The sequence below is a fragment of the Podarcis erhardii genome, assembly GCF_964252035.2.
Source record: "Podarcis erhardii genome assembly, chromosome: 1".
Classification (NCBI taxonomy): Eukaryota; Metazoa; Chordata; class Lepidosauria; order Squamata; family Lacertidae; genus Podarcis; species Podarcis erhardii.
The window spans coordinates 86,843,949-86,862,646 of NC_138497.1; the positions used below are offsets into that span (position 1 = coordinate 86,843,949).

The following is an 18,698-nucleotide window of genomic DNA, read 5'->3' on the forward strand; positions in this document are numbered from 1 at the left end:
AGTCCCACTAGGCTTCTCCACACTAGATCTAAATGTGAATTTGAACCTGCCTGTCTCCCCAACAATGTGGGGGGCAGCCACACAGCATGTTTCCCAACCCAGTGCAGCCAACAGTGTGCCCGCAAGATGTCGTGGACTATAACTCTCATCATTCCTGACCATTAGCCACGTTGGCTGGAGCTGATGTGAGTTACAGTCCAAACCACCTGGAGGGCATCACATTGGATATACCTGTCGTAAATCAATGCCATGGACCATTGACAAACCCTCCCAAAGAAACCAGGGGTTTAGCAGTTTAACAATGACATTTCTAACCTATAGAGACATACTCATGTGGTGCATACGGCTCTCTTATGAAAAATGGCTACATGGTGCAACAGTTTCCCATGGTTGTGTGTGTGTATGTGTTTCCGTGGCTGCCTTGTTAATTTTCCAGACGGATACAGAAGGCAGGGCCAGACCTATTAGAATACACTAAGAAATTGGTGAGGCCACACCTTGGATTGCTGCCTGCGGGGAACCTATGGCCTGCCAGATGTTGCTGAACATGGCCACTGGCTATGCTTGCTGGGGCTGCTGGGAGTTGTAGTTCAGCAACATTTTCCCACACCAGTTTGAAATCAGCATTGGTATTGTACCTTTTACAACTATGTGGTATGGGAAGGTTTTGCCAACACAGGGATGCCACAGTTAAGAAATAAATCAATCCAGCTTTTAATTTCTGCCTGTGAAGAAGCTGCTAAAACATTGGACTTCCGTGTCACTAAAGTGACCAACGTGCAATGGAGGAGGGGCAGCCCCCCTGGGTGCAGCAGGCCCCATCCTTTTCGAATATCTTTTTGCAGGCGCTTTTCTCTAAAGCTGCATCTCCCTTAAATCCCCTCTTTTGCACCCTCTTCTGCCTCTACGGAAGGAGCCCCAGCCCCATTTAGCCGTTTCTCTTCGCTTCCTCCTGCTGCGTCTGGTGATGAAAGAGTCTGCACGGTGACTTTCGATTTGGAGACGAAGCAGCCACCTTGGAAATGATTAATTCTCCTCTCTAGGCGTCTTGCCTCCCGGTAAACACCAACGAGGAGCTGGGGCGGGGCCACCTTCTAGGCCCGCCCCCTCCTTTATAAACCCACTGCGGCAGGGCGGGCTAGAGCAGGCGTAGCTGCTTCTCACAGAGACTTCGTCGCATCGACTCAGCGTGAGCTCTCAGCCCCGCCGTTCCTCATCATGGTGAGCGGGAAGGGGGCTGCGCGAGGGAAGCGCACCGAGCGCTGGGGGGCTGCTTCCTTAGCGAGCTTCGACGTCTCCCCCTGGCTGGGGGAGCGCGTCGCCCGCCTCTCGGCTTGCGGTCTCCAAGCCGCGCGTTCGCGCAAGCTTCTGGCACGTTCCGCGGCAGGTGCCCGTCGGGGCCCGTCGGGGCGGGTGGGAAGCGCTCCCGCCTTCCTGCGGGGCAAACGCGGAGGATGGTGCCATGTTGCCGCCTGATCTTAGGGCGGGAATTAGGTGCGCCCCTTCGCCCACAAACATGGCGAGGGTGTCTCCAGGCCCAGGGGCAAAAATCAGGGGAGCGAGTTGGGGGCTTCCCTCGAAGTGCGCACTGCAGAGCGCGGCAGCTGCCCTCGACGCACGTGGAAATGGCGGTGGGGTGGTGGTGGTGCGCGCGGAGCAGCCGCAGAACAGGATCCGGCAGGCCCGGCCTGAGCTGCTTGATCGCAGTTGGCCGCGTGCCCGGAAAGACTCGCTTGCGCGCTCGGTGCCTGGGCGCCTCGCTTACAGCCACGTTGGTGTAATGAGCAGGGACAGCTGTCTTGGAGGCGCACGGGCGGCTAACTCGTGCGAAGGTCGAGGAGAGGGCTAAGGAAGTTGGGGTCAGCCCCCGAGGGCGCGGGGCGCCGCGCTCTGGAGAGTCGTGCGGCAAATGTTCCCGTGCCTCTCGCTCCCTCCCCGTTACCGATCGTCGCCCACAGACTGCGGGGGCTGGGAAAGTTATTAATAGGCAGGTTGCGCAGGAAGGGAGAGTTGGGCCCGGGCGCCCCGCTTCCAGCTAAATCCCAGGGCTGCAAATAGCTGGGCAGGCGGCTGGGCTCCCGTCCAAAGGAGGTAATCGCATCTCCCGTCTCATCTCGAGGGAATCTTCGCACTTTGCGGGAGGGGCTCCTATATTTAGCCGTCCCGGGCTAGACGCGCGAATGAGCGAGGAAGGAAGCCGCCTTCTGCCGCCAGCCCCGATCCCACCCGGGCGAGGAGCTTTGCCTGGCGGGGCCCCGGCGCTTCCTAGCGGCTAGACTCGTTCTCCCACCTCTGGGAGCCGCTTCCCGGGAGGCCGTCGGGGCGTTTTCACAAGTGACGCAATGTCTTAAAAAAAAAAAAAAAGACTTTGGACTGCGTCACTTTTGAATATGCGTTTTTTAAAAATGCGTTTGAGCGGAAAGCGGAAGAGAGCCATTTTAAAAATCCGGTGTTAATTCTAGTTAGCCAATAGTCGGAGCGTTTAATTCGAATTTCGAAACGGGAAGTGCAAGAAGCCGATGTATTAGTGTGGGTTCTGAGAATCCCCCTCCCCTGGGAGGGGCTGAAAACTCTTCGCCCTCTGTGACCACAAAACGCTGCTCTCTCAGCCAGACAGTTCCTCTCCTCGCTAACTTGGTCTGTATCAGGGGCTCTGGTGCTGGGAAGCCTATAGCCAGCAGTAGCCGAAGAGACCCGGCAGTAGGGGAGTGAGGTGCACCTCTCTTCTGCCCCTCTGTCTGTTGTAAAGCCAGGGAACCCTTGAAAAAGGGGGGCTTAGTTCTCTAGTCGGTTTTTATTTTGGTCAACCTAGCACTTGAAAGTGGTTAGAGCGCTTTCTCCTTAATCCTCTTACCACCCTGTAAGGAAGTTCAGAATTCCTATATCTGGAACTGAGGCTGAGATAAAAGCTTGCTGAAGGCCAAGTGCATAGGAAAACTTGAACCTGGGGCTCAGTGGCTTGCAGCTTGGTCTTAGCCGTTATGCTCAGTCAGTTTTTGTGAAGCCTCTGGCCATTACAAAAGATAGCTATTACATTGTTCTCAGTTCGCCTGTGGAAATTTGGAGATGCATCTTCTTTTTGCAATTGATTTTTTTTGTTATTGAGATTTAAGGTTTTTGGTTTTTTAAGTGCTGTCACTTACGGGTGCTGTTGGGATTATTATTTTTTTTGGGGGGGGGAGGAATTAAAAGCTATTGTGTCTGGTGAACTCCAGTAGATGCCAATTCTTGAAATATAAGAACTTGCACAGAAAAGCACACTTTTGACACATAAAAGTACACAAATTAAACCTTCATCCTTATAGAAACATACCCTGAAGCAAAATAGCCTCAAAAGAAACCCAAGCAAAGTGTTAGTCAATTGCTGTTACTCTAAAGTGGGGGGGGGGGGATACTTAAGATGTTCAGCTTCATCTTGCTCAAAAGGGAATCTCTATGGAATTCAAAACTTTGTTTCCAAACTTTGTCCCTGGAATTTTTTTTCTGTTGTAGAGCATAATTGGGAATGTGGCCAGACCTTAGCTGTGTGCAGTGTGAATGGCATTGCCTCTGGTGATGATACTCCCTGCAATGCACCACTTTCCCTAACTGTGTGTAAATACAGTGCAGATGTCTGACAAAAACTTGTGGGAGTTCAAGTGTACCTTGAATGAGTTGGTTCCCTGGTGAGACGGGGGGGGGGGGAGGCACGTAAAAGGAGCAGCAAAACAGGCATGATTTTATAGGATGGAATGTCACCTCTGTGGTATGGTGGCAGGTTATTTTTGTCCCAGCATGGATGTTCCGCTTTGGCAGTGGTTGGATGGTTTGTCCTTCTAACGTGTGCACTGATCTGGTTCCACTTGTGCCCCTTCTGAAATGAAACCATGGGCTACATACCTATGCTCTTTGAGGGGAAATGTGCCCCCTTTCTCTATTCACCCTGGTAGCAACCCCCACAGTGAGTGAAGCCAGACTCTTCCTACCATATATGGGTGAAGTGAAGACCTGACAAAGGGGAATCTGTGCTAGATTCATATGTTAGGTATAACTTAATAGAGATGGTCTTAAAGAGAGCCTAAAACTCACCCAGAACTAGCCCACTATCCTTTCTCCCCATTATCTAGTTTTCTAAGTGGAGAGCATGTTGTGGAGAAGCATTTGACCGTATGATTCCCACATTCACAGTCTAAAGCAATGCAATCTGAAAACGGGTTTACCATGGCAGCAATGTTACAACTGTAGCTAGTTATTGTAGGCAGGGAGCCCCACTCCCAAGTGTGGATTTTCCTCCCTGCACCATTCCTGGTATGTAGCTTTCCCATTTCCCTGCCGGTCAGTCTGGCTCCTCTAGCTCTACCAATATTACTTGCTCTGAGCAGCCAACGGGTTCTTTCTCCCTCAAATGCGCATGGACTCTCAATGGCGGAAGTGGGAGGTGACTGAAAGCAGAGTGATCTATGTGCCTAGGCCCATTCAGCTTGAGTGCTGGAGATGGGCCAGAACTGTCACAGCAAGAAGATTGCTAACTCCATGGGCTGGGTTGCCCAACAGGCTGGGTGGCTCTGTAAACAGCTACCCTCCCTGACCCTGACCTAAATTATGGTGGCAAGACCCACACTGCACCGGCTGGCATAAACTCACCAGTCACAGGAGATCCTCGAGAATGTTCCCTTGGGCTGTTGCCTGCTTGGCCACTACAATATGACATGATGATGACTTGCAGTTAGAGTCAGGGCTGCCTTGAGTCAGCAACCTGAGTGTGTTGGCTTCGTGTCCCCTCATCTGGCTATACCCTGCCCTTCCAATTTCCTCTCACACACTCCAATTCTGCTTCCCATTCAGTGGGTCTGTGCAAGCCTTCATCAACATGCTGCTGTTTTTTGTGTTATGAATTGCCTCCCACATGCATCCCAAGGTGATGTACAAAATATAACTAAAAGCCAGTTACAAAAAATAACAGAGGAGCTTTACAAATGATACAAAACAGACACAAATGGCCTATTCATCCCGCTGGGAAAGCCTGACAGAAAAGTCATTCTGAGCATTCAGATCTAATTTTGAATAAGTGAGCCCTGCGCAGGCCTATCATCACTGTCTTGGCTGCCAGGCGGGGAGGTGACTAGATGTCACCTGTGTGGGGATCCAGGCGCCTTTGCCCTGGGGACAGGGAGAGAGAATGAGAATGAATTCTCATGTTTTGCCCTGATGTGGTTCCCTAGGTTGGGTGGTGCTAGAATGCGGTTTATGAAATGCGTAGAATAAATATGTGTGCCGTGTGAAGCAGGAGAGAGGAGAATGCTGAAGAAACCTCTATGCATTTTTAATGAACTCTGGAGTGTGGGCGTAAGAGGCTGGAAGTGCCGACCGAGTGACTGCTTCTGCTCATTCTCCTGTGGCTTCCGTGTGCAATAGACAGCTTAACAAAGCTGCTAAATGTTTTGTTCACTCCAGTCACTGCTGCACCAAATTCTAAAAGCACCACAATGTAACCAAATTAGGGATAGATTGGCACTCTTCAGTGCAATGCACAGCCCAGGTGCATTCCCTCCAATCTACCCAATTTGCTTTGGCACTACATTTTTGGAAGTGGATTGTGATTCTGCCCCATGTCCTGTAACTCGGGGGTGGGGAACCTCTAGCAGTTTGGATACTAGAGATTTGCATCCAGCCAGCATGACTAGTGGTCTGGGATAATGGCAGTTTTAATTCAGAGGCCTCTGGATGACTGTATTCCTGACTCTCATGCTACAATGCTGCTGCTGCCTGGTTTGGTTGGCAAAACCACACCAAGATACAGAGTTATTTTGCATCTAGTGTTCATTCAAACTCCCACTGTGATATTCTCTAGATCACTTGCCCCAAGGGGTGTCTACTCCTCTCAGGTGAATTGCAAGGGCAGAAATTGCCAACCTGGGGTCTGCAGGTGCTGTGGTCCCCATGGGCACCCATAGGCCACCATGTATTTATGGATTATTTTTTAATGGCAAGCACTTCCTTCACCTGTGTGTGTGTGTGTGTGTGTGTGTGCGCGCGCACACACTCAAGTATGCTTTGTATGTGTGTGATTGAGAGAAATCCACTTGGGCAGTGAGAAAGGGAAAGATGATGGGGCTCCCTTTTATATTTTTACTGGTACAGGCTATATTGGTTGTCGAACGTCCTGGGACTCGGACGTTTTGGCTCCCAAACACGGCAAACCCAGAAGTGATTGTTTCAGCTTGCGAACGTTCCTTTGGAACCCGAATGTCTGACGGGGCTTCCATGGCTTATGATTGGCTACAGGCGCTGGTTGTCTGGAGGGGAGCAAAAAATACTCTCTTAATTTTTTGTTATGCCATGCTCACACAGCACTGGCTCAGAATTCAAAATGTGCCCAGTGGACCAAAAATGTTGGCAACCCTTTAGCAAGGGAAGGGCATTCAGCTAAAACAGTAGCCTTTGCCAACAAGTGTGCACGAGCTGCCACTGGGGCTTCTGGCTAGGAGTCGTCTTAATGGTTCTACCCCCTTCTTTCTGCCATAGGCTCACAACTCTTTCTCTCTCCACAGCGTGAGTGTATCTCAGTCCATGTCGGCCAGGCTGGTGTGCAGATGGGCAACACCTGCTGGGAGCTGTATTGCTTGGAACATGGGATTCAGCCTGATGGACAGATGCCAAGTGAGAAGACCATTGGTGGTGGGGATGACTCCTTCACTACCTTCTTCTGTGAAACTGGAGCTGGGAAGCATGTGCCCCGGGCTGTCTTTGTGGACTTGGAACCCACCGTGATTGGTGAGTGCATGTGCAGGAATCTGAGACTCAAAAGCTCTCTGGTGGGCACCAGCGGTTAATCCTCTCATTGGCCCTGGGCCTGGCTTGGGCAGGGATCTGGGCCCACTTCTGAAAGGTCAGAGCAAATACTTGATCCATTTAGCGGCTAAGGAATCCTTGAACACTGAGGGTGGAATTCAATGCCACATTATTACACCCATCCTGCCAGTGCAAGCCTTTCTATTTGTTATATGGAAGATCATGCTCAATGCTCCAAATACTATTCTGGGGGTCTACCTGAGTACTCAAGTCATTGGGGGGGGGGCACAAACTCCAGTTGCAGCAGCCAGACGTAATTGCTCTGGCTGCTGCTTGCACAACTTTTACATTGATTCTGGCACTAGGTCAGTAGCTGGCAGACTTTAGGCCAAATTTGAGTCTGAGGGGTGCACACTAGGTCTGCAGTTCCCATCTATAGGACTCTGGGTAGGTGGCAACTGTGACAATGGGATCTGGCAGCATGCAATGGAGGAGTTCAACTTACCAACTCCCACTTGATTCTCATAGTGGGATTTCATCAAAACTAGTAACTGACGAGAGAGGTAGACTGTATTAACTTAACATGCTAGTAAAGTGATTTGGGCAAGGAGCATTCTGGGTCCTGTAAGCTTTTGAGGAATTTGGGCTGCAGGTGATCACACTTCCCATTTTGGGTAGGTGTGTCAGGGTTCCTCAATTTGCTTGCCCAATTAAAGAGTCTGAAATATCCACCATACTGATAATTTCTTTTGCATTCCAACCCTTTTTTTATGCAGATGAAATTCGTACTGGCACGTACCGTCAGCTCTTCCATCCAGAGCAGATGATCACTGGCAAGGAAGATGCTGCCAACAACTACGCCCGTGGGCACTACACCATTGGCAAAGAGATCATTGACCTGGTGCTGGACAGGATCCGGAAACTGGTATAGTCATGGTGTGGGATGGGAATAGAAATTCAGGTCCGCTCACTTTTGTCTCTTCGTTCAATGCGCCACTAGCATGCGGCCCAAGGAAGATTCCCTCTGAGGGAATGACACCCTTGAGCTGAAAATGTTCCTCACCCTGCTTTAGACACTATCTGTGTTCTGCTTTCGACTTTCTCTTTGCCTCCACTGCTCGCTGCCTTTCACTCATACAGGGGAGAGTTTTCCCACTTCTTGGGCACTTTGCATGAAGTGAAATGATCACACTTGTGCTGCTAGGATACTTTTCCCATCCCTTCCCCAACCAGAAGAGGCAGTGGATACACTGCTCATTGCTACAAGTGTAATAACAGCAACAGCACCTCCTAATATTTAAGAGCTACCAACTCTTCTGGATTGTGTATGTGAGAGGGAGGTTACCGGGCATGGGTTGGTCCATGCAGAGTTGTGAGTTTCTGGAGGCAAGGAAATACTATCATTAGGCAATTAAGTGGCTAATTGCAAGCTTCAGGTTAGTGAAGTCTGAACTTTATGGATCTAGGAATATATATATCTCTGCAGTGTCTCAGGTCATAATAGTACAGTGCACTGCAATCTGAGAGAAGCTAATATTTAGCAACAATTTCTTTTGCGTCCTCCCAACAGGCTGACCAATGCACAGGACTCCAGGGATTCCTTGTCTTCCACAGCTTTGGGGGAGGCACCGGCTCAGGATTCACCTCCCTGCTGATGGAACGGCTCTCGGTTGACTATGGCAAGAAGTCCAAGCTGGAATTTGCTATTTACCCAGCTCCTCAGATATCAACAGCTGTGGTGGAGCCCTACAACTCCATCCTCACCACACACACCACCCTTGAGCACTCAGACTGTGCCTTCATGGTGGACAATGAAGCCATCTATGATATCTGCCGCAGGAACCTGGACATCGAGCGCCCAACTTACACAAACCTCAACCGCCTTATCAGCCAGATTGTGTCCTCCATCACAGCCTCGCTTCGGTTTGATGGGGCACTCAATGTGGACCTGACAGAGTTCCAGACCAACCTGGTGCCCTACCCTCGCATCCACTTCCCTCTGGCCACTTACGCCCCGGTCATCTCTGCAGAGAAGGCCTATCATGAGCAGCTTTCTGTAGCAGAGATCACCAATTCTTGCTTTGAGCCAGCTAACCAGATGGTGAAATGTGACCCCCGCCATGGCAAATACATGGCCTGCTGCCTGTTGTATCGAGGCGATGTGGTGCCCAAGGATGTCAATGCTGCTATTGCCGCCATAAAGACCAAGCGCAGCATCCAGTTTGTGGACTGGTGCCCCACAGGCTTCAAGGTGGGCATCAACTACCAGCCTCCCACTGCAGTCCCAGGCGGAGACCTAGCCAAGGTGCAGCGGGCAGTGTGCATGCTGAGCAACACCACCGCCATTGCTGAGGCCTGGGCCCGCCTGGACCACAAGTTTGACCTGATGTATGCCAAGAGGGCTTTTGTCCACTGGTACGTAGGGGAAGGCATGGAAGAAGGGGAGTTCTCCGAGGCACGAGAAGACATGGCCGCCCTGGAGAAGGATTATGAAGAAGTGGGCATTGATTCATATGAGGATGAAGAGGAGGGAGAAGAGTAGCTCTAGATGCTGCACATTGTCTGATGGACCTTCATTTTCAATAAAGTATGTTTGGTTTTACCTGAATTTCTGTGGTATGCCTCTTTCTTGAATAGGGTTACAGCTTCACCTTTCTGGTGGAACAGCTTCAAGTGCTGTTCATTGCCACATAATGGCCATTTCCTTCCACACACCTTGAAGGATGTAGAAAAGAGAAGGTGCATGCCATAGCAGTTAAAGCTGAGCAAATTGGTGGCACAACATTGCACCATGGAGACTACATGGGCTATTTTTATTAAATTTATATCCTGCCCTTCCCCATAGTCTTTAGACAGGTCTTATACTTCACAAAGTTAAAACAAATTATGTGCCCAATAAAATTGATATAGTCAAATCATGCATACTAGCATATTCTTTTCTCCAAGTGCCACCATCACCACAACCACCCTGATTTGGTACAAAACTTTTAAACCAGAATTAGGAAAGTGAAATGAGGTTAACAAACAAGAACGGGACAAATAAAAGTGAGGAATCTCACTGACTGTAGGCAGCTCTATGCGCCTCTTTTCTTGGCACTGGAGATTCTGTTTTGCCTCATATATTCTGACAATAACTAGCTTTTTCCCCACACAGAAAAAGTCCTGAAGATAGCAGAAGTAGGATATTGAGCTATTACAAAACATCTCTCTCCCACCCTTTCCCTAAAACTCTTGAGTAGCATTTTAATTGCACAACAACCTTGCAAAGTGGATTCGATGTGACTTTGCCCCAAACAAGGGTAAAACTTTATGCATAGGTAAGGATTTAATTCTGCATCTCATCACAATACTTCCTTTGGATACCCACTGTAGGAAGATCCCCTGCAATCTCCTATCCAGGCTGAAATCTCATTAAAGTTAACACCACCCCTGCCTTGAACGGGGATATATTCCCTGTATTCCAGTCTGCCACCACTGACCCCTCTGCATACTACACTGCGTAGGATAGACACATCCCCTGAAGAGTTTGGAGAAATGCTGAATTGTACTTTTCTAGGCTTCTCAACCATAAAATCAAAGACTGGTGTATGTTCTGCTGAAGATGTCACACTCTTTTACCCTCTCCTAGCTCTACTTTCAAATGTTAAGCTGCTTGTAGGCATACCTTGCCTAGAACGCTTTAGGCTCCAGTTCTTAGACAAGTGAGGAGTCGTACAAAGTTTTAAAGATAAAGACCAGTGAGATCAGCGAGACAGATGGGAGTGGGCCTCACCTTAACTGTGAAATTAGGGGTAGGATTTATGTACTCCAGATGAAAAATGTTTGCTTTTCCTCTATTGGCTGCTGCTTCTCTGGACAAAGCACTTATTCATTCTTCCAGGAGCAAAGGAGGGGGGAGGCACTGAGTGGAAGAAGAGGAGTGGTTACACCCAACCTGAAAATGTGCTGGCTGCAAGTCAGGTCTGGCAAGGCCTCTGTAAACTGCTTTGCCCTCCATACCAGGCAGACAGCCAGTCCTCCCTCTCCTTGCCTGCCCCCATGGCTGCTTTGACTATACATGGGCTATATAGCATAGGAATCTCAAACTAGAAGTTCCCCTCTTTACCTACTCTCGCAATGGGTGGTGGAGGATGTGTGAACCCCTTTCTGTACAACCCCTACTTTATGAAGGGCCAAAGAATCTCTCATTGCTGACACACTCTTCAGTCTGAATGCCTTAACTTCACTAACAGCAGTTGCCATACCTGCTGTTTAATACATGGCTAAAGTGCCTGATGTGTGTTCTGTTTCACATACACAGAAGTTTAGTACTGAGACCAAATACATCATACTGTATTTGACTTTCATTGATAAGAAACATTTCTAGACGTGTGTGTGTGTGTGTGTGTGTGTGTCCCTGCCTGCATCCATGAAGGCTGATGCAGTAATAACATGAGCTTTCAAGGTCTTTTAAGACTCTCTTGTGAGTTTGCTCCAACAGACTTAACACAACTCTTGTTCTGAAAATTGACTCACACCTTGGTCAAGGTAGACATGATTTCCTACCCCACACAGATCTTTTCAGCTCTGAATAATTAGCAGCTGTAGCATAGAGCATATAAAACACACAAATGTTTACACAATGCGGTTTTTCTAGCCAGAAAAGATGGTAAAGCTACCAGGAGTACAACAAGAAGTAGACAAAAGTATAAGGAGTAAGAGAACTACACCATGGTTGCCCCCCCTCTCCCCCCCAAGTTTATATATTTGCAAATCACATACTAAATATGTTGATACAGCTGAGTATGAAGACTTTATTTGACATGACAGGCCCAGAAGACATGCCTGTACCAAAACAAATAAGACACCAGCTTCTTAAATCATTCATCTAGAAGCTGTACTTGAGTACAGAATGCTGGGTTCTCTTTCCCAGCCGGTGATGAGGTATCTTGGTCCCTTGTAAGAGCAGCATCCTGCTGCTTTAGGGAGGTGGCTGACCATGGCCTACAACGCAGGTGAAGCCCAGTAAGGTGCATGCTAGGCCACCTGTGAGAATGGCAGGAGGACCTTCAAGCAAGTTCCAAGGTAGGCGATGGCCCCACTGCGGAAGAGTTTCCAAATGAAGCCTTGTCCAGTCTTTCCTGTAAACTTTGAACCACTGGAGGTCCCCCATGTGGGCTTCAGTTCCTTTGCTGCCTCCATGCTTACCCCACACACTCTGGGCTCAGATGCGTGTCATGTCCTGCCCGGTGGGAGGTGGTTGTATCGCTTCAAGCTGGCCTATGATGTCAGTGATGAATGGGCGCTCCTGGGGATTCACCACCATCATGGAGGAGAGGAGGCGTTCCAAAGCAGGCGAGTACCTGAAATTCAGAGGTGCTTTGTACCTGGTCTGTCTTGGATCAAGGACAACCTTCCTTTCACACAGCCATTCCTTACCTGGTATTCTGGGGCACTGTGAGTTGGTTCTGCACCGCTAAGGCCACACTGTCCCCCTTTTGGAAGATCATGTCATAAGGCCCCTCTCCAAACATCATACAGTACAGAACGCAGCCTAAGGACTAAGCAGAGGCAAGGTGAGACTAGGGAGAAAGCTGGCTCTTGAATGGAAAGGCACCTCAAGGACAGGATCTACCTTCCTTGCACAGGGACAAATTGGGGAATTGCATCCTTTGACTTAGGTGACTAAGAGGATTTTTTCCCCTAAATGGAAATGGAGGATCCTTACCCAGATGTCAGTACGTTCATCGATGACGCATTCACGCTCCACAGTGAACAGCTCTGGTGCTCTGTATGAGATGGTGCAACGTTGGGCAGCCCAGTCCTGCAAAATAAATTAGAGGGAAGTCGCTTTGGGCAATATAAAGCGACTGACAAATTTAATAAATAATAAATAAGACAAGAACTTAATCTCAAATACAGTGTGTGAGAGAGGGAGAGGGAAAGAGAAAGAGAAAGTAAACAGAAGGCCTTCGTCTCAACTTTTTTCCTCAGGAACATTCCTGCAATGTCTATAATTTAATGTAGTGGCAGTAGTGTTAAAGTAAATGATTGCAGCTTATCAGAGAAGGAAGGAAGGAAACCTCGGGCTCAGCCTGCCCACAGGCGTCTCAATTCTACATATACTTTGAAGTGATTGACATTATGATTTAATTTTGAGAAAGATGATAACTTTCTAAATTAATGACCCATCACAGTTTATATGCTAGTTTATTTGCCTCTTGTTGCAGCCCTAACCACGCTATGTGGGATGGAAGGGGGAATACTGTTAATCTTTTGGAGACACAATTTACGGTGACTTTAGTTAAGGAATAGGTAGCTTCTGAGAACTTTGTGAAGTTTTTTTAAACTGCTCTTTCCTCTGTGGAAATTTTCCATGTTACAGAAGCAAAGATTGCACAGTATCACAGGGATCGTTTTGCATGGGCAAACAAGATCACAACTTGCTAACATTCCCTTCCACTCTTCTGTTTAATTGCAGGTGTTGAGGGGACTGGTGCCTGCCTGAGCTCCTTTTACAATTAATCTAATTTACAATTTAATCTAATTCACCATCTTTGCTGGAAGCAGCTATTCTCCCATTTCCTTTTCACCAGGCTGCCCTCCTACCTGAATAGTCATGGCCTCCCGCAAGCTTTGCACCTCAATGCGGGCCTGATTCATAGAGCCCAGGTCCATCAGCAGCGGTTGGTCCTCATCATCCAGGAGCACATTTGTAGGCTTCAGGTCTCTGAAAAAAAGATCCTTGATTTGTCCAGCCACAGAACCATCAGAGCTTTGAAGTTGGCTTTGAACCTCTTACATCCCCAGGCTCCGGCTTCCCCTATTGCAAATACTGCTCCATGTCAAAATGTGGTTCTTTAGCTTTGCAAACTCCTGTGTCGGTGCTGTCAATATTGATCTATAACTGATCACCTACGTCACCCACTTCCTCCGCCCTCCCCAAACATGGGCTCTGTTCCAATGGTGAGAATGCCCCATGCTTTCTAGACCCAGCTTCTCACCTGTGTGCATAGCCCTTGTTATGAATGGCCTGCAGGCCCCGGCAGATGCCATGAAAGATGGCCAGGATCCTCTCCTCCAGCATGAAGGCGTCTTTATCTCTCAGAGTTTCAACTTCCTGCCAAAGGGTCCCTCTCTGCAAAGAGAAGCCCAGGCACGCTTGTGATGGGGATCACACATATTCTCCTCAAAAAATACCGGATGAGGAAGAGATCCTCTATTAGTGCATTTAATGTATTAGGTACAAACCCTCCACCTGCACAGGGTTGAAGGAAGTGATTTCCTAGAGGATGGCACCATCCCCACTCCAATATCACCGAGAAGATGCAAAAAAAGCTTTTGGGGACAGCAGCTTTGGAGCCAGCCTGATTGCCTAACCATTCCAAGAGGCACTTATTTCTGCTTTACTATGGGTCACCATGCTTCCAGCTCTGAACTTGCCCTATCACTCTGCTGGGGTCTGCTGTTTTTAGGTGACTATTGTTGTGGAGCTTTCTGCCAGGGCCAAAATGCAAGCATAGCAGAAATTTGGGAGCACAGTTGAGCACAGCGCAGTGGAGTAAAACTACAATAAAGACAACCTTTGCTTTCAGCTTACTGATCTAGGCTGAATTTAGGAAAGGAATGGATGCCTGAGGCTCCAAGCTGACTTCACAGGGGTGCTGCCATGCCCACCACATTAAGGGGTGTGTAGAGAAAAACCAGATCAGATTATCTGATCCCCTGAGAATTGTGGCACCTGCCACAAAATCTCATGTGCTGCCATGTTACTAAATCCTTTCAAACTGAAGCAGCAAAGTCTGTAAAAGCAGACGGAGGTCCTTTATCACAGAGGACAGCTCTGGAATCTGGTCCAGTAGAAGTCAAGGAGAATAACATGCGCTCTGAGGCTCTGGCAGCCAAAAATGAGATGAATCTCAGGGTTCAGCTTGTCCCTTATGCTGTCTAGTAGAAACATGAAAACTACTGGGAAAGATTATCCAAGGATTTGGGACTGGGTACCATCTATATGCTGATGACACCCTTTCCATTCTGTACCCTGGGAAACCTCTATTGGTTTATTTTTTTAACTTGTGATTGCAGGCCACCTGGGGTGGGAGTTCAAAGGGCAAGATGAAAACAATTTTATAAATAAATGCTATGGGACCGATTGCAACTGGTGTAGAAGCAGGGTTACATTCAAGTGGCTCCATCCTGAAAAAGGCCTCATGTATCCATCCTTGGTGGGAACCAGGCGGCTGCTGGAAGAGACCAACCTCTGCAGCTACGGTCCCAGTATACACCACCTCTCAGCCTTGCATGATGTAGCCACAAATACTACATTTCCCAGCATGCACTGCTGTATCCACCTGCACCTCACACCCACACTCACCTTCAGGAAAGGCAACAGGAGCCAGGCCTCGTGTTTGGATCCCCTCTCCACCATGGCATGTGCACACAGGGTCAGGATGTTGGGATGCTCAAAGAGAAGGTGCATCTCTACCTCATGCATGGCCTCCTGGCGATCATCCTTGTCATGGCATATGATGCGTTTCAGTGCATAGAAGCGCCCATCGTGCAGCCCTTCTACTAGGTCCACATAGCTAAAACCTCTGTGTGGGGAGAAGGTATGTCAGGAACAGAGCAGGCAGCTTGGTGGGGGGGGGGAAAGGATTTTTCTTCTCCTCTCCTGCTATCTGTACACACAGGCCTCTGCTCCTGCCCACCTCTAAGCTAACAAAGTAGCGCCATTACAACTCAGAATAGGAGATTTTTAAAAAGAGGAAATTATGTAACCTTCTTCCTCTCCAATGATCAACTGAGGAATAAGGCATTAATTTAATGCTGTGGCACAGGAATGTATTTGTGCTCCTCTCTATCCATCACCACAGCTGGCAAACATTGCAAAATTACACAGCAATTTAACAGGCTTATCAATAACAATGAGGGTTTCTACCATACGCTGAAAGTGTCCCTAACCCATTGGGAATGAAGGTTGGAGGATAGATCACCCTATATCCTGACGCTTCCTGCAGTTTCATCTGTAACATCAGACATTTGCAGTCATCAGAAAAAAAACACCACCACCACTGAGCTGGTCTGACGGCTTAGCAGTTCAGTGTGTTTTAGTTATCTAAAGGATGACACAGAGGAGTGAGGATGTCTGTTTACCAAGACTACTGAGGGAAGACCAGCAGGTTCAAGTTGCAGCAAAGAAGACTTTGGTTACATATCAGGAATAAACTTTCCAACTGTAATGAATGAGTAAGCAATGGAACAAGTTGTTCAGAGTAGTTGTAGCTGTCGGCAGAAATATTTGCTGCTTAATCCTAAGCACATTTACTCAGAAGTAAGTTCAAAGGAGCTTACACCAAAGCATGAAAAAAAAATTGAGGGGTGATTTGTACAGGATGAATATTGCCTCTGCAGTGGATTTGGTAGATGGGGTGGGATGGGGAATATGTGTCCTCCAGTCACAACCAATATGGACAATGGTCAAAGATGATGGAAGCTGAAATCCAACAGCATCTCAAGTGCCACAGAATCCCCACCACTGGACTACACGGATCCTAGATGTTGTACCTTTCAGCTTTATCTCTTGCTAACAATGACAGTGCTCAATGTGTAGATGAGATGTGTGAAAACTTAGTCCTCAGTTCTCATATACTCACCCCTCCCCAAGTCTATGGATTAAAAGGTAACGTTTGTTATTGATGGTGATGGTTCCCCTTGAGCAGATACATAGGGCTTGGCCCATGATGGTTGCTCCAACATCCTTCAGGTCCTACAGAGGGAAAGAAAGCAATATTTATTCATTTATAATATTTTGTCTCCTGCCTTTTCATACATGATGCTGAAGATGACTAACAGCATTAACAATTTGAAGGGGCTGCATCCAACAAAATCTTTGTGTTCCTGCAAGGACTTCTGCTTGTGCATTAGAATTTCCCCTCCTCTTCCCATGCTCCACCCCACAATCTGCTCCTGAGGATTGGGGGGGGACGGGACCCAGAGGATACGTGTGGGGGATGCAGAAAGAGGGCAAGTTCCATTGCACAAGCTGAAGTTCTTGCAAGACAGCTTCACTGGATACAACTCATAATATAACAAATACAATGGAAACTCCACTTAATAAATATGAAAGGAATTAAAGCCAGCAGCCAGCTGAAAGCTAAAAACTTGCACTGTAAATAAAAATAAAATAAAATAAAATTGGTCAGTCAGTGACAGTGCATCAGAGACAAGTCAAGATGGGTCTAGGGATGGAACTCCAGAGACTGAGTGCAGCCACTGAGAAGGCCCTGTCCCACAAGAAATGCACCTCAGCTATTGGTGGAACGTGGAAAGGCCTTTCTCACAAAGATCTTAATACATGAGCAGTTTCATAGTGGAACAGACCTAACTTCTAGAGTTAAAAGGGAGTACAAGACAATCTAAGACCTTTCTCTTGCCTAAAGATTGGAGTGTTCACTTACTAGTCACCTGTTCCCTAACATGTGCAATTTAGCGACAGCATCCACAAAACTGGCACCAAGAAAACAAATGATCCTAGGTGCCTCAAGCAAACAGGTGCTGGGGGAAAACAAATTCTCCACCCTGTTATCATTGAATCTGCTGGCGGATTGAAGAAGAGTATGTCTAGTTAATTTCTCACTTCAAATGTGATGATCACTCACAACTCAAGATTGAGAAAAATATATTCACTGGATCTTCCAAAAGCAAATAGCCTGCTTATGTGGAAATGAGACTGCAACTTCATTCATTCAGGATTCTATGTCTAGTTACAGCAGTCTCTCCCCTCTCCATCCCCAGAGAAAGGGAAAACCCATTTTTTCATCTGGGCAGGAAAAGAATGCATACCATGCAGCAACATGTCTATGATGGCCCATAACTGGTATCACCTTAGGCACAAGTAAGTCCTACTGAATCCAATGTGGCTTAGTCCAAGGTAAATGGAGTTAGGATTGCAGTCTAAATCGTGACACCAGCTGAATTATATACACAGAGAACTCCACTCAGGCAAGGAGAGGAAGTGAAAATGTTTCAGTGAATGGCTACTAGAAGTGTGTTACAGTTTACAGTTTTTAAAGTGCAAGTAATAAATGAAACATTTTGGAAACACCCATGGCAAGCTCCCTATAACACAGTACATGCCTTTGAAAATTAAACAGTTTCTAGCATTGATTGGTATCTGGGGTCCGAGGAGTCCTAGTTTTTCCTCTCTCTCCAGGTGACAGCTGGCAACGACAGCTCACTTTACAAACACATGACACCAGCTTCCTACTCAAGTGACCTCCAATTGAATCATTCCGATTTGAACGAGAGGCTGCATTCCGGAGTAGGTGGAGGAGAGGCAGAAACAGCAGAGATCAGCTTCCCCACCTCCCAGGAGAAAACCACGCGTGGGCACTCCTGGGATGAAGGCTTTGTCACCAACATCTCCCTCCCTCCGCAGTGCGGTGCCTAAGCTGACTCCGCCACGAGCGAGGGGGCATACACTCTGTACATGGCTAGAGGCACGTTCGCTTTCGTTGTTATGTCATTTTGTTCCAGTGCTGAGCCCGGACATTCGGACTAGGCTCCCGGAGTTGAGCCCGGGCTCAAAATGAGGGGGAAGGGAGCTGAAGCATTGCCTTGAGGAGCCCACGCGAAGCTCTCTTTCTGGCCCCAGAAGGCTGGAGCCAGGAATAGTGGAAGCCCACGACCCTGTCACTTTTCCTAAGGCCCCGCCTACCTGCGGAGATGGGGCGGGGCCGGGGCGGGGACGGAGAGCAGTGGGCTAAGGACTCACCCGTCTCTGTCCGGCGCACGGACGCTTCCGAGGGAGCTTCAGCGCGACAGAAGCCGCGCACTCCGCCTCTCGACGTCATTATTCCGCGCCATCCGCAGAAGGTAGCCTAGCAACCGTTCAAGGGGGCGGAGCAGGAGCCTCGGGAGCGGAGGGCAGGGAGCGTGGAAGGGAGGAA

At 48.2% G+C, this 18,698-nt stretch overlaps 2 protein-coding genes across 3 annotated transcripts; one reads left to right on the forward strand and one right to left on the reverse strand.

The window, feature by feature from the left end:
* The first annotated feature begins 1,075 nt into the window (after positions 1 to 1,075).
* On the forward strand, positions 1,076 to 9,379 carry LOC309336370 (tubulin alpha-4A chain). The gene is made up of 4 exons (XM_081851989.1): positions 1,076 to 1,221; positions 6,531 to 6,753; positions 7,548 to 7,696; positions 8,342 to 9,379. Exons 1-4 carry the CDS (start codon positions 1,219 to 1,221, stop codon positions 9,311 to 9,313), a joined length of 1,347 nt encoding a protein of 448 aa, XP_081708115.1. The 5' UTR covers positions 1,076 to 1,218; the 3' UTR covers positions 9,314 to 9,379.
* Positions 9,380 to 11,544: 2,165 nt separating this feature from the next.
* On the reverse strand, positions 11,545 to 18,648 carry STK16 (serine/threonine kinase 16). 2 transcript variants are annotated; one of them, XM_081876879.1, is made up of 8 exons: positions 18,524 to 18,648; positions 16,404 to 16,516; positions 15,125 to 15,344; positions 13,755 to 13,888; positions 13,360 to 13,480; positions 12,479 to 12,574; positions 12,190 to 12,311; positions 11,545 to 12,113 (listed from the first exon to the last, which is right to left on the reverse strand). In XM_081876879.1, exons 2-8 carry the CDS (start codon positions 16,487 to 16,489, stop codon positions 11,975 to 11,977), a joined length of 918 nt encoding a protein of 305 aa, XP_081733005.1. In that variant the 5' UTR covers positions 16,490 to 16,516; positions 18,524 to 18,648; the 3' UTR covers positions 11,545 to 11,974. The 2 variants fall into 2 exon arrangements, with proteins under 2 accessions (XP_081733005.1, XP_081733006.1); XM_081876880.1 differs by having other exon boundaries at positions 18,467 to 18,565.
* Positions 18,649 to 18,698: the final 50 nt, after the last annotated feature.